We start from the raw sequence: 16,579 nt of genomic DNA, 5'->3' as shown, positions 1-16,579 counted from the left end.
AAAATTATAGTTTTAGAAAAAAATAAAGTTGAAAAAAAATTAAAATATTAAAAAGATTAAATTCTTAAAAAAATTAAGAAAATAATTTTTTTTAAATTTAAAACAAAATAAAATTAAAAAATAAATAATCGTAAGTTTCATCAAACAAATTTAAATCCTGTAGGATCCTGGATGGGAATGAAAAAGTTGTTTTTTTTAAAAAAAAAAATCTTAAATTTCATTAATTACAAAATAATCTTTATACTCACTTAACGGTACTAACAGAATAACTCATAATTATTTTTAAAATTTTAAAAAAATAAAGCTAAAAATGTAATTTATTAAATTAGGGCGGTTAGTTTGTTAGGTATCCCCAAAATCTTCACTATAACAAAAAAAAATCACCAAAAACACCACTTGTCACATCAACTACATCAAAAACGTTGTTGACTTTTTTTATATTAATTAATTAATTGCTGTTTTTATTAGTAATTATTGATTGTGAGTGGTATTGGAACATGTGATCCCCACACCCTCACTTTTATTTTATTCCTATAAATTCCCACTTGAACTCCATTCGACATGATTTAATAGAAAATAATAAAATAAACATTAGCCTCAGACTTTGGGAATACCTTTTCTACAGTACTTTAACATTTCATATTAATCAATAACTTCATATATCACTCTTTTTATTGGAACTATATTTGCAGATGTATGATGGTTATTGAATGGTTTGATATAAAATAATTAAGTGATCAGAATGATTAAAGATTTTTATGATATAGTGTAAAATGAAATATAATTGTTTACAATGAAATTAAAGTGTTGAATGATTAAGGGAGACTCATGATGCAAAATCATTCAAATGATTTTAAAACAATTAAGAGACATATTTTTTTTGCCAAACAAGATTCAACTTTTAATGATTCAGATACTGTCTCTTAATAGAATTATTAAGAGATAAACAAATAACCCCTTACATTAAAAAAAAACTAATTACAGTGAAAAAGAAATAATTTACTATATTTTTATTAATAATAATCTTCAAAATTAAATGTTTAAAAGAAATAAATAATATTATACGTAAAATATTTTAATGATATAATAAAAGTTACCATAATTAAATATCTATTTTCTGAAATTTTGATTTCAACTTGAAGATTTTTTTAGAACATCTCTAATATAATCTTCAATTTAATAATTTTTGTTCCAATAAATTCTCCAAAACCTTCTGTAAAATGGAGAAAGTAAGAAAATAAGAGTGATATTCTCTAAATTTGGAGAATTCTCCACAAATATTTACCTATGAAACATAAATTTCTTTTTTCCACCAATAAAAATCTTTGAAATTAAATATATATAAGAGAAAAATATATATTTTATGAAATATTTTAATAATAAATTCATATTGTAATCACCAAAATTGAGAACTGTTAAAGATGAATATCAGTTCTTTCTGAAAATTTTGACTTTTGATTCTCCATTTTAGAGATGCTCTTATTATTAAAATTTATGTAAATAAACTATTATTTTATATAAAATTGTAAGAAGTAATCTTTTTTAAAATAAAAACAACCTAATTTTCATAATATTCTGTTAAGCCTAATGTTAAACAGTTTGTGTCAATTATTAACTTACAAAATAAAATACAGAGCGAATTACATTTGTGATTCATGTGGTTTGCTTAAATTTTGGATTTGGTCCTTTAAAACAAACTATTTAGAGAGGTGGTTCTTAACTTTTTTATTTTTATAGCACACATGGTCCGTCCACTTAACAATGTTAGTTAACAACCATTATGATGGACTCATTGGTATTTGAACAAACTATAAGGACCAAAAATGCAATCTATTCTAAAATATAATGTAATTCACGGTTTTTTAATTTTTATTAAAAAATATTTTATATATACAATGACAAATCAAATATCTTAAATAAAATATATATTGAATAAAAATATTTAAATTTATTTAAAAACTATAAAATTCATAAAAAAATTAGTATTAAAAAAATTCAAGTTTAGAAAAACAAAACAAATCTAAAAAAATTCACATTTCTTTTGAGTTGAGATTTGAAATACGTCAGCAAAATATTGAAAATTAAGTTCGGTTAACATGCGATTATTAATATGTAGTCAAACTACAAATATTTATAATAATAACAAAATAGAAATTATAAATTAAGATTGAAAAAACACTAATTATTCAAACAATTAAGAAAAACTATCATTACAATAAAATTAGGTTTATATGAGCAAAAAAAAAAATTAAGTGTCCTAAAAACTCATCTTTTTATAGAACGCTTGTTGTAGTGATATTTTGTTGTTATTGTAGTTATTTGTAGTTTGACTAAATTATAATCAGTGTTTTTCTAAAGGGAAAATTGCACCAAAATGGAACCAACTTTTACCTAATTTCTATTTTGGGAAACCAACTTTCAAAATCGTCATTTTGGGGAACCAACTTGGACCTGATTCCTATTTTGGGGAACCAACTTTCAAAATCGTCATTTTGGGGAACCAACTTGCATCTATTTTCTATTTTGGGGAACCAACTTGTACCTGATTCCTATTTTGGGGAACCAACTTTCAAAATTGTCATTTTGGGAAACCAACTTTCACCTGATTTCTATTTTAGGGAAACAACTTGCAAAATAATTATAGAAAAATAACTAAAATTCGTTTTTTTTCCAAAAATTAATGCAATAAAATATATTTTTCATTTCAAATCTCGTTTTTTTTAAATTCAGATATCAAATTGAACATTTAAAAAAAAAAAATCCAAATTACCACTTTTTTACTAATGCAAAAAAAAAAATCTATTTAATAGAAAAAATTAATTGATGCAATTGGTTAGATGTAAAAATCTTGAATGTGATATTTAATATTTATTTTTTACTGCATCAATTAATTTTTTTCTATTAAATTGATTTTTTTTTCATTAGTAAAAAACAATTTTTATTGTGGTAATTTGGATTTTTTTTAAATGTTAAATTTGATATATGAATTTAAAATAAACCAGATTTGAAATGAAAAATAGATTTTATTGCATTAATTTTTGGAAAAAAAATGAATTTTAGTTATTTTTCTATAATTATTTTGMRAGTTRGTTCCCCAAAATAGGAATCARRTRCAAGTTGGTTCCCYAAAATRACGATTTTGARAGTTRGTTCCCCAAAATAGGAATTAGGTGAAAGTTGGTTCCATTTTGGTGCAATTTTCCCTTTTCTAAACTTAATTTTGTCGTAGTTATATTCTTTTAATTGTTTGAATAATTAGGGGCTGTTTAGTTCATGGATTTGGATGGAATTGAAAGGAATTGGAATGACCAAATCCTTTGACCAAATTCCAATTACAATGTTTGGTTCACGGAATAAAAATGTTGGAATCCTTTCAATTCCAATAAATTCCTTCATTCATGGATTTTACATTCCATGGTAATACCCTCGGATTTCAATTTCTTTCCGACAAATTCCTTCCCTAATCCAAATTCATTTCAATTCCATGCAACCAAACGCAATCACAAGGCATGGTCAAATTCCATGAAATTCCATTCCATTCCTTCAAAGTCAAATTCATTTGATGAATTTCAATTCCATCGAATTCCATTCTACGAACCAAACGCCTCCTTAGTGTTTTTCTGATCTTAGCTCTTAATTCTTATTTTGTTGTTATTGTAATTATTTGTAGTTTAACTATATATTAATAATCTCATGTTAACCGAACTTAATTTTCAATATTTTACTCGCATATTTCAATTCTTAACTCAAAAGATGTGTGAATTTATCTCCTTTTTTTTTTATTTTTTTAAACTTGAGATTTTTAAACCATAACTTTTTGTGAATTTTATAGTTTCTAAATTAATATAAAGGTTTTTATTTAATATTTACTTTATTTAAAATATTTAATTTGTGATTGGATATATAAATTATTCTTTTAATAAAAAACGTAAACTACGTTATATTTTAGAACAGATTGTATTTTTGGTCCTCATAGTTTGTTCAAAGACTTATGAGTCCATCATAATGGTTGCTAACTAACATTGTTAAGTGAATGGACCATGTGTTATGAAAATGAAAAGTTATGGACCATTAGTATATATAGTTTATTTTATGAACCAAATCCAAAATTTGAACAAACCATAACAACCATCAATGTGTTTTACTCTAAAATACAGATAAAAAGATATTCACATAATGCAGCGAGATACATCTAAAATACTTTTTTAACCTAATAAAAATTAACAGTTTACTTAAAAATCAGTTTAACACCTAAAATCTGGAGCATATCTTTTTTGGTAAGAAAATGAACTACCAATATCTTTTTCAAAAAAAAATCTACCAATATCTTTTTTCTTTTTTCAATAAAGTATTAATGTATCAAATATAACATAAAAAATTAGAAGAGTACTCATACAATACATCGAGATACATCTCGATTTCAATGTTTTGTTTTATTATGTCTCCATCGATGTTATAATACAATTTTATGTGGTATTAAAAAAACGATAATGTTTTTATTTTTGAAATAAAATATAAATTTGAAGGTATCACAAAATTTTGAAAAAAAATGTATTGGATTTAGCATCAAATTTAATAATTAAAAGTTCTTGTTTTTTGTGTAATTTATTTAATTTAATTTTTTGTTATAATTTAATTTAGTTTTAATAATGATGTCAATTATTTTTGGTTTAATAATATTTTTTTTATAAAGATAATAATTAATATTTTATTAGAATTTAATGATTATCCTAAATATATTTTAGATTTTTTATATTTAAAATGAGATAATTATCCAGTATTTAATTATGTTTATGTATAGTTAGTTACACAAATTCAAACATAGAGCTTTAATAAGTTGTACATACGTACAATTTATTTGTATTATTGAATTTTAAGTAATATGCATCAATAAACAATACTTAATGCATAAAAAATGGTTTTTAAGAATTTTTATCAAATGTTTTGTAATATAGTATAGATTAATATAAATTTTAAATATTATTTTTGGAGATAATGATTAACTAAATACATATTTTTGCCACTTTTAACCATTTCTTTTTCTCTCTACAGATATAACATACGAATTTTTTTTTTCAAAATAATTAAGTTTTTATTGAAATCAAAGAAATAATTTCTTAAACTTTTTAAAACAAAGAAAAACCAAATGTAATTTCATATGCCGAATGATTAAGTTATCAGATATTTTTTAAATATATTTATAAAATGAGAAAAATATATACCACTTTTCCATCAGTGCATCAGTAGATCCGTGATAAAATACAATAACCTAATAAAAGAAAATAGTTATAACCATTTTCATTATTTATTTTTCAGATTCGAATGTGAATTATAAAATAAGTTAATAATTATTTATTTTTTATATTCAAATGACATTCATTAGATCAGAACAAACACTTGTGAGTTGTTATAGTTTCATTTGAATTGGAAAAATAAATAAAGATTAACAAAAAATACGTACTTTACTACTGATTTGTTGATATATTTTAATAGAAATTGTATATTTCTTTCGTTTTACAAGTGTAAACATTTATTTGTTCAAAAGATATTTCAAGACTTGAGTTGTCCCTGGTTTTAGTAAGTTTAAGAATTTATTTGTTTGATTTCAATAAGTTTAAGGATTTATTTCTTCGATTTTCACAAAATCCAAGGTTTTGTTTGTTCAAAAAGATGTTTAAAAACTTAGGGGTCGTTTACTAAACACTTACCCGGTAAGCATTTATTGGTAAAATTCAATATTATTATTTATTTATCAGGTAAGATTTTAGTCAACAAAAACGGTTTTTCTAATGCAACAATTTATCCGGTAAGAACTGACCATGGTAAGAGTCATTGTTCTCACTTACCGGGTAAGACTCTCGGTTCTTGTTTCGCTCTTACCGGATAAGATTTTAGGTTCTTACCATATTTATCCAGTAAAATAATATAACTTGATAAACGCTTACTCAAATAAGCATTTAGTAAACGGCCTACACTAAAAATAATTTTACACTTGATGCAATATAAGATAGTGATGAGGAACAGAATTTGGTGGCATTGTGAAATAAAAATGAACTTGAAGAGCTAATAATAAAACGACATCGTATTGTGGTAATTCCGGAAATAAACTAAAATGCAGTAGGCCACGAGCTGGAGCTGACAAGCAGACCTTGTTTTCCACTAGTCTTATCCTTCTTGGTCAATGGTCAATCGACAGTCTTTGGTAAATTTCTATTCTTCCCCTACATTTCTGGAAATATTCCAATTGGCCCCTATAGTTTTTGAACGTTTGCTTATTTCCAAATATTTCTTAATGTTTTAGTTGATTATATTTTTATCATGTTTGAGCTTTGAAGAAAAATTCAGAAATTTGTATCCATTTTTCTTGATATTATATAGGGTCGTCTTAATTTTTGTGGAGACCCTGTTACACTATTATAAAAAATGTAAGTTGATTGGCTGACAAAATAAATAAAAGTTAAATAGAAAAGTTTATATTATATTGAAAGTCTTACAAATAAGAACAGTCAAAAGACAAAGTAACATGTAAATTTTCACTTGAATAGAATCATTCTTTTAACATTTTTAGAAACAAAATCTTCATAATCAACTTTCTCTAAAAAGTCATTTTCAAGTGCTATCATTGTAAGTTCGTTAAGTTTTTCTTGTGTCATTATGGAGCACATATAAGACTTCAACAACTTCAACTTTGAAAAACTTTTTTCTACAAATGCAACAATTACATGAATAGTCAACAAACTCTAAAAGCAATAATTGGATTAGGGAAGCATTCAACATGTTTCAAATACTTTAAAATATCAAGAGGTCCCATCTTTTGTTTGGGTAAATTTTTTTGAAGTATCTTCAGTTCAACATATTATAAGTCATTCCCATCTATATCAGATTGGTCTTGTTTAAAGTGCATTTTCAAAATTAGTACAAGAAGACTTGAAACATGTATCATCCAAATAACACAACTTATCATATGTAACAAAAACCCAAATACACTTTCATATTGTTCAAATCTCCTACTTAGTGAAGCAATTGCATGATCAACGATACATAAGAAATAATTAACTCTAAATGACTCCTTCGCTGATTGTGAGTTCATTTCAGATGCATCACGTGGATTTTCATCAAAATGTCTTTTTCTTCGGATTTCACGTCTTTGAGGAAACAACGGATTAATATTTAATTCAGTGGCAATCTTCTTTACTGATTCTATAGCATCTAAAAATCTTGTATCTTTATATCCCTTACAAAAATCAGTCCTTTAACTTGATCAATAGCAACATCAATTAACATATTTCTAACTGTAAATGTTTACTGACCAAATTTATAGCATATAATATTTCATACCAAACCACCATTGACACTAGAAACTCAATCACCAAGCTCACTGTGTGCTACAAATTTTGCTTCATTTCTAATTTTTGAACCATTATCTATTTCAGCCGCTTGAAGTAAGGCTTCTCGTATCTCTAACACTTGAAATCTTATAGTTCTTACACTATCAATATGAATCTCCCAATGAGTTATTGACAATGACTTGACGGTCCATCATTTTACATCATCTTTAAACACTAGTCATCTTTTAGTAGAATTAGCAAATATTGTATAAATACGTTAAATTATTCTAAAAAAATCTCTAGCTTTACCACAAGTATTGGCTATATCATGCACAAAGTTAAATTAAGACTATGAGAAGCACAAGAAGTATAAAATGCTTAGAATTTATATTTAGTAGTTTCATTTATATTCTTTGATGTTTCCCCTTCATGTTTGAACCATTATCATAATATTATCCTCGCACATCATCTAAATCCAAACCAAAGACACTTCAATTCAGCTACTAGAAAATCAAACCAAACTTGACCCGTGGTATTATCTACCTCCAAAGATCCTAGAAAAGATTCCTCAATCCATGGTATTCATATATTTATTACTATTTTATTAAAACATAATAATTATAATACATAATTAATTTTATAATCAATAAACAAGTATCACTTGATTTTAAAACTGTTTATTTAACAAAACATCGTTATTAAAATGACAATTTTTAATTAATAAAAATTACATTTCAAAGTAAATTAAATTACAGTAATTCAATTCTAGAAGATAACATCCATTCAAAAGCAAATTAAATTACACTGATTTTCCGAGTTAACATACTCATCCTACAAATGTTCAATTAATGCATTTTGAAGTTGAATGCGTACATCTTTATACTTTACTCTATGAATCTACGTTATTGTATTATGTTTTCTGTTATTTTTTTTAACACAAAACTATAGTCAATATTATGTTTTTTAAAATTTTTGTTGATGAAATTTCATTTTGTTAAATATTTTATGATTACGAATATTTTTTTAAATATGATTAAGTTTCGTCGAACAAAATTATGATAAAGTAATTCATACTTTTTTAATTAAATTTCATTTTTTATAAAATAATTAAATTATATATATATATACATATATATATATATACATATATATATACAATTTGAAGTTATAAAATAACTAAATTATAACTTAATACAACATATTAATTAATATACTAAACTATTAATCAATATATATACATATATAGTTATAAAACTTTAATATTACAATAATATTTGTTAAATAAATGTCAAATTTTTATAACACCTTATTTTAGTGTTTATAATATTGTTAGTGTACGCTTTATAAGTCTTCCAAAATAATTTCTTCTTATATCTGACTCTATTGTTCCTGGATTTTACATTCATCTCCAGCTCGCGATAACGAAGCGCGTGATGGGCCATTGGTTACATGGTGGTAATTGCTTAGTTTATTGAAGCATCCTTGTCTGATATGAAAATCAACCCTTCCATTTCTCTGATACATTGCTTCAACATTGACAAAAATCAAGTCAACCCTCTCCACTCTCAGACCTACCTACTCCAAAAGCGATGAACACAAATTGGTTATTTGCGTCCATAGCAACAACTAAGAACATCGTGTCCAAGAAAGGCCCCATCAAATGAGTACTGTCAATTATAAGCACTCGATGTAAATGAGATACAAATAAATGAATCTGGAAATTTAGGTGGTTTACATATTAGAAAATTATACTATGTAGTTGTGCAATAAATAAAAATAAAATTTAAAATAGTGAAAAGGGGTTACGACAAAATTATACGTACCACACAACCAAGAGCAAGGAAATACATCTCAAACTGTCCTCTATTATCTGTCCTAATTTGTGTCATCGTACCAACATTACGGAGCTCCAAATTATATAGATACACAGGGAGTCGGGTGAACGAATCTCCGAGTCACCCTTCATCATCATTTTTGCATAAGCTTTCACACGTCAAGCTTGCCAGTACAAAATATTTATTTTAAACTGTTCATTTACATCGCTCACGATGTCGGATCCACAAAGTATCCTGCAATTTAGGATAAATTAAATGACCCAACACCCTTCTGGTTGCTTACGGTGGTTGGGATGCATCTGGGTCTTTGAGCATGTGTGTACATCATGCAACTTTCGTACATGAAACATCTTTGTGGATCCGATAGAGGTTGCCATCATACGTCAATCACAGTTTGCTTCGAAACATTTCGCCTCATATATGGATTTTGTAAATTTATGCCCTCTAAACTGGAAACCCTCTTCAATAAACTTCACCCCGAGGGCGAGCATCATTTCATTTTTTCGTATTGAATAATGCGCCAAACTTACTATTGCGCTACAATTATAAGGTATAGGTTGGTTGGGTGTGATGACGGACTCTGATGTTGGCAGGGGAGAAGGCATATCAAAAAAATCATTTTTCTCTACAAATGATTTAACAGAATAACTTTTTGTTGTTGCTTCTTCATCAGTATCAATATAAGAAAAACCTAAGTTGTAAACATCTGACTCTTCATCGTCTTTATGAACTTCTTCTGTTTTCGGAACAAAATCGGGGATATTCACCATGATCATAATGTTTGTTCCGAAATAAAACCAAAGGTAACCCCATATGCATGCTCGTTTTCCAAATCAAACTAAGCCACGTAAGAAGTTTGACTCTGCTCAGGAGCATACACATCACCTCCGGTGTTCGAACTACCACCAACATTGCTTCCACCGCACATCAACAAATCGACATAGACAGAAAGTGTTGGTGGGTTATTTGAACCAACAACAAATTCCATTAAATAAAAAATATCGCCACTGTCACATAACTCAAAAATTTGGCCAAAATACTTGTATGTCATTCTAGTGGTACCAACAGAAGAGTTGATACCACATTTTGTTTGAACATAACTAACCAATCTCGAATGTGTAATGTTTGATGGTACCATGATGCGGATCACCGGTTGATCAGAAACATACCCCCACTCTTGATTAGTTTGCTGCCACAATCCCACACCTCTAATACATAACCTAATTTTATTAGATCCAGAACTTATTTTGAAAAAAAAAACACATAACAAGGAAAAAGGAAGATACAAGAGAGAAATATTTGATTGAAAAGACTTGATGGTTTTTAACTTTCATCATTGATCTTCTTATTCAAAAATTTGACGGAATCAAATTGTACCAATATAGTGGTCTTCTTAATGATCTACTGAAGTTTGTACAATTCATAATGAGGGTAGAAAAATATAGTGCACAACCGCAACCAAACATACATGAAAACATGATAAATGAGATTCTTGGTAAAATTGCGGAGTTTGGCTTATTACGATTACAGACTTGGCTTACGGACCTGCCACTTGGTTGGTTAGGGTTTCTTCAGACGTTACCACATGGCAAGTTTGCAATAACTGCGGACTTGGCAGTGTGAGGTGGCATTACAAATTCAAGGAATTTAGGGTTTTGGACCGGATCCATAATAATTACGGACATGTGGTTAAGGACCTGAGCAAAAACAGTCTAAAACTTTGTCGTTTGGTGGACCAACAATAATTGCGGATTTAGTGACTTTTGAGTAAAATACAAAGATATATGATTGGAAAATTAATTTGGTCGTGAAATATGGTCATTTGAACCAATTTCCCCTTTAACAAGTTGAACCTGGATTCACGGTTGAAAGGATAGGGTTTAGATTTTTGGAAAAAAGACTTTTTTGGGAGGGGGGTTGTTGCAACTACAAGCCAACCTCAAGGGGTAATAATTGTAATTTATATCCATTTATAGTATGTTCACCACCACATTGGCCTATTCCTCTGGTAGCACCAACAGCACTGACACTGTTTTCGTTCTTTCTTTTACACCCCTTCTATAACTAAATCTCACATAGTTTTGCTTTTAGCCAAAATCAAGAATCCCATTCGGGTTTTTCGTTTTCACCACTTCCTTGGAATCAAGATTTTCTTGAAATTCGTAATCTACTGAAACTTGTGAAAACTTCGAAAGAAAAATCATGTCTTTGAACATTCTGTCTCCAGCAGAAGTCAGGGTGATCTCTTTCTTGGACACCTCCAAATCCAACACCCACCTTCTCAAGCTTCAAGGTGCTGTTTGATTATCAGACATTTTAATGAATCCATTTTTAGCTAATATTAGTTTCATGGTTCAACTCATTTGCATCTCTTTCTAGGTTTATGTTTCACCAGGATGACATACATTTGTTAATCTTTGATTCTGTAACCTTGATTTTGACGTTTGACAGTTACTGGTTGTTGGGGATGATTAATTTGTTTTGGTAGGTGGGTTTTCTTTTAAGAGAAAGGATAGTAAGGCACCATTCGGAAAAGGGATCCATTGTTCGGCGGCGGCGCCACCACCTTCGGCTTGGCCGGGAACGGCCCTTGTTCAGCCGGAGACCAAGAATTGGAACGGTCCTAAACCCATCTCAATCATTGGATCCACTGGTTCCATTGGGACTCAGGTAAATTTCACTTAATTCTTCATGATTTACTCGTGGTTTTTTATTAGATGTGTTTCATTTCAAGTTCTTGATTTGCAGACACTCGACATTGTTGCCGAACACCCAGATAAATTCAGAGTTGTAGCACTTGCTGCTGGCTCAAACGTCACACTTCTTGCCGATCAGGTAACCTTACCGTCCATTTCGAATTGCAATCAAGATCATCAAAAACCAAACTTCAAATCTGTTATTTGCCTTTAAAGTTTGAGGTTTATGTTGGATTCATAAGATGATGACCAAATTGAGATCAAGAAGTGCTTATCTAGAAATCAAATTACCAGCAAGTGTATTTCCTTTTGGCAGATTAAGGCATTTAAACCACAGTTAGTTTCTATCAAGAACGAATCGTTGGTTGGTGAACTCAAAGAAGCTTTGGCTGGTTCTGATTACATGCCTGAAATCATTCCTGGTAATGAAGGTGTCATTGAGGTCAGTTTCACCAGTTCCTTGATTATCATTCTAAGCTTCTGCTAATTACAAATCCATAACGGAAACTTCTAATCGGCTTCAGGTTGCCCGCCACCCAGATTGTGTTACTGTGGTCACAGGAATTGTTGGTTGTGCTGGTTTGAAGGTATATCTTTATACCCTTTTGGTTCTTTTGTAATTTGACAGGGTTCCACAGTATCATTTTGTGTTTTAGACACAAATTAGCATAACGACACTTGATCCAATCTGTTTACATTCATCGGTTTTATGTTCATATTTTAATGTTAAAGCAAGAATCTTTAATTGGTACATAAGATGTAAAGTGAGTAGTTTTCTGTTGGGATGGAAACATTCATGCTTGTTTGAGACTCTTTTCCTGTTTTTCTTTCTTAGCCCACAGTTGCTGCTATTGAAGCAGGGAAAAACATAGCGTTGGCAAATAAAGAAACCTTGATCGCCGGCGGTCCTTTTGTTCTTCCTCTTGCACACAAGCACAATGTAAAGATTCTTCCTGCTGATTCAGAACATTCTGCTATATTTCAGGTATAATACTCTATAAAAACCATTAAGACATTTAGTATACAAGCTATATGCCAGAAAACCGTTAACAGTGAATGATATAAATGTTGGGTTTTAGTGTATACAAGGCTTTCCTGAAGGTGCTCTAAGGCGTATAATCTTGACTGCATCCGGTGGTGCTTTCAGGTACAGTAAACTTGCGTCTACATCAGCTAAGCTTAGACAATTTCTCTTCATTATACGTTTGAACCCCCTTCATCTTTTGCCCATCTACCTCCGTTGGAGGGGACTTGTGACGTGTTAGAGTCCCACATCAGCTAGATCTGGATTCCTTCTCTTTGATATATGTTGGAACTGCTCTTCTCCCCACAAAGGCTCTTTTGGAGAGTAATCTGATGGGGGCTTCACATATTTTTACATCATATCAGAGCCAATGTCTATCATTTGAGACATTTTTGCCACGGACTCAACACTCTAGGACATGTTTGCCTGTTTAGCCTCCGTTGAAGGGTTTTCTTAAAGGGCTATTTTGGAGAGTAATCTGATGGGGTTCCACCTATTCTCACATTGGTTGTGTTTTTTGTTCGTTGTTCGTCTTAGGGACTGGCCTGTTGAAAAACTGAAAGATGTTAAAGTAGCGGATGCCTTGAAACATCCAAACTGGAGCATGGGGAAGAAGATCACCGTGGACTCGGCCACACTCTTCAATAAGGTAATCTTGCTTTCTACCCGATACAGATGGATCTAAGAGATTGATTAAATTTGCTATCCGACAATAAGCTGAATCAATCACCTTCAAATTCTTGTTGATAGGGTCTAGAGGTTATTGAAGCTCATTATCTTTACGGATCTGATTATGACAACATTGATATCGTTATCCATCCTCAATCTATCATACATTCTATGGTCGAGACACAGGTAAGCTTTTCGACATGCTGTTTTCTGCACTCAAATACCGAATCAATGGTTGTACCATATTTTCTTCGCTTGTTTATTTCAGGACTCGTCTGTCCTGGCACAATTAGGATGGCCCGACATGCGTTTGCCAATTCTGTATACGTTATCGTGGCCCGATAGAGTACACTGCTCCGAGATTACATGGCCCCGTCTTGATCTTTGCAAGTATGTAACATTCTTTCTTATACTCTTAGAAGGAAGACTCTAAAACTATCATCTTTAACTATGATAATTGTATACTTAGGCCATGTTTGACAACCATAAGCTAGCTTCTTGAAAAAACGTCATTTGGTCAGCCATAAGCTAGCGTTATAAAATGCATATCAGTAGGCCCCACAAGCTCCTTTCTCAATTATGCCCGTTATATTTTTATCAATTAATTTTATAAAATGTTCTTTTTGGGTCACTTAATTTGTCATCTAGCATATCAGCTAATTTTTACCAAACATGACTAGTTTATCAGCCAACAACAAATTTATCAATTAGTTTGCTAAACACAACCTTAGAAAGTTGGATCGTGATTCATGAAGCGAGGATAGTAGAGTAATTTACGGCTTGAATCAGACTCGATATCTAGTTGTTTCTGTGATACAGGTTGGGATCACTGACATTCAAGGCTCCAGACAACGTGAAATACCCATCAATGGATTTGGCTTATTCCGCTGGGCGAGCTGGTGGTACGATGACCGGAGTTCTTAGTGCCGCTAACGAGAAAGCCGTTGAAATGTTCATTGATGAAAAGTATGGATTCTAAACTGCGTTTCTTGATGGAAATATCCGGGTAATCTGACGGGTTATTAATTTGGTGGTGTTTTCAGGATTAGCTATTTGGACATATTCAAGGTGGTGGAGTTGACTTGCGAGAAGCATCAATCAGAGTTGGTGACGGCACCTTCGCTTGAGGAAATCATACATTACGACTCGTGGGCTCGAGATTATGCCGCCAACGTCAAGCCATCGTCGTCGGGTTTAACTCCGGCACTTGTATGAGCCAAAGATGATGGGTTGGAAAGATGTTGATTCGAACTGGAATTCTGCAACTGTATGAATAAATCCATTTTGTTATGTATGGATCCGAGAGTTGTTGAAATGGAAATTCAAAAAATTAGTTCATAAATTATCGGGTGATGATATAAATCATCTTATTTGATTCAGTTTGTTTGAGAGCTCGATTAAATTTTTGAACTGAGTCGAGCCATACGAACAATACCCTTTTGCAAGTTAACGTTGTTGAGAAATATTTGTAAAATAAAAAAACAAAAATCAGAAAAATTCAGATAGATCAATATATGATTGTTGAGTCGCGGACATTATAAAAATTCAAATTTAAACCATAAGGGTGGTGCCTGATTGGTTTGAACTTGACTCTAACGATCAAAAGTACCAGGAGGTCTCAGGTTCAAATCCAAGGAAGAATAAAAATCCCCTTGTGGCCACAGAGGTTTAAATGCGGTGACTTCGGGCTATCTGCAAAGCAGGTGGTCGTCGTGAGATTAGTCGGCTCGCATAGTGGGTTGGATATCCAGGTTAATAAAAAAAATCAAATAGAAATTATTAAACAAAGTTTATCCAAGACGTTATTTGTTCTGACGATAACATCTAATCTTATCAACATTCGATTAATTATAAAAATTAATGTAACATCCAAAGTTAAGCGTACTAAATATTGTTCGATTTGTTCATTTATATGGATTCATGGTTTTAAAACACGTATAATAAAGAAGGTATCAAATCCTTTATAAGACAAGCTTTTATGTATATTTGTACTTCATGTTATATGGAACATATGTGTTTTATCCAAATGGGGAATTAAGGTGTTACAGTTAAAAATATATTAAAAAATATTTAAGTTTAAATTTAATATTATTTTCTTGAGCCAGGGTTGAATATCTTGATACTTAGGAGCCGTTTATCCAACTCTTACTGATAAGAAATTATCTGTAAAGTTCAACACTTCCACTTAGTTTACCGAGTAAGATTTTAATCAATTAAAATGACATCGTATGCGACATTTTTATTCGGCAAACATTTATTGGATAAGAGTCGTCACTCTCACTTACCGGGTAAGACATCCGGTCTTGTCATCGCTTTTACCAGGTGAAATTCTCGATCTTTGTTATTTCCATCAGGTAAAATGACCCTGTAAACATTTAGTAAACAACCACTCAGACTCACTTGCTAACGTCTACCTGATATTATTTTCTTCGTCGGCCTTTTGATTTTAGGGGGTGTTTGGGATTGCTTATAAAAACAACTTATTGACTTATTCCGGTGTGATACCGGTAATAAGCACTTTTGAGTGTTTGGATAAACAACTTATATCGGTGCCAAACCGGTAATAAGAAGTTTTTGAAAAAGTTAAATCCTTCTGACTTATAATAAGTTGATAAAAACTTTTATAAAAAAGCATAAGTTGTTTCAAATAAGCAATCCCAAACACCCTCTTAATGTTAAACTTGTGTTTATTCAATTTTTTTTTTGTCAAACTTGTGTTTATATATAAAATTGGTTAAGACTTTAATTAAAGCATGACAACTAATAAAAAAAAGATAAGTATTTAAATAAGCTAGAAGTGTACTTGTGTAATGTAATGAGATACATCTCGACTTAATATTTCATTTTATTATTTATCTTTGTCGATTTTATAATGCGATTTTGTATGGTTTTAAGAAAAAAATATTGTTTTTATATTTGAATAAAATATAAATTTAAAGACCCCATAAAAATTTATATTGATATTAGTATTAAATTAACTATTTAAAAGTTCTTATTATTTAGGTTTAATAACGAAACAATCTATTT

The 16,579-nt window shown here is 30.0% G+C and overlaps 1 protein-coding gene across 1 annotated transcript; it reads left to right on the top strand.

Moving 5' to 3' along the window:
- Positions 1-11,365: 11,365 nt before the first annotated feature.
- Positions 11,366-14,931, top strand: LOC112508794 (1-deoxy-D-xylulose 5-phosphate reductoisomerase, chloroplastic-like). Its single transcript, XM_025113554.1, has 12 exons — positions 11,366-11,456; positions 11,652-11,833; positions 11,912-11,998; positions 12,176-12,301; positions 12,384-12,446; positions 12,695-12,844; positions 12,939-13,006; positions 13,421-13,532; positions 13,634-13,738; positions 13,821-13,942; positions 14,372-14,518; positions 14,596-14,931. The coding sequence occupies exons 1-12, from the start codon at positions 11,366-11,368 to the stop codon at positions 14,765-14,767; spliced, it is 1,425 nt and encodes a 474-aa protein (XP_024969322.1). The 3' UTR covers positions 14,768-14,931.
- The last annotated feature ends 1,648 nt before the right edge of the window (positions 14,932-16,579 follow it).

The sequence above is a fragment of the Cynara cardunculus genome (genome assembly GCF_001531365.2).
Source record: "Cynara cardunculus var. scolymus isolate 2C chromosome LG 3, CcrdV1, whole genome shotgun sequence".
Lineage (NCBI taxonomy): Eukaryota > Viridiplantae > Streptophyta > Magnoliopsida > Asterales > Asteraceae > Cynara > Cynara cardunculus.
The sequence above is the reverse complement of the archived record's forward strand: the minus strand, read 5'-3'. Positions and strand labels throughout refer to the sequence as shown.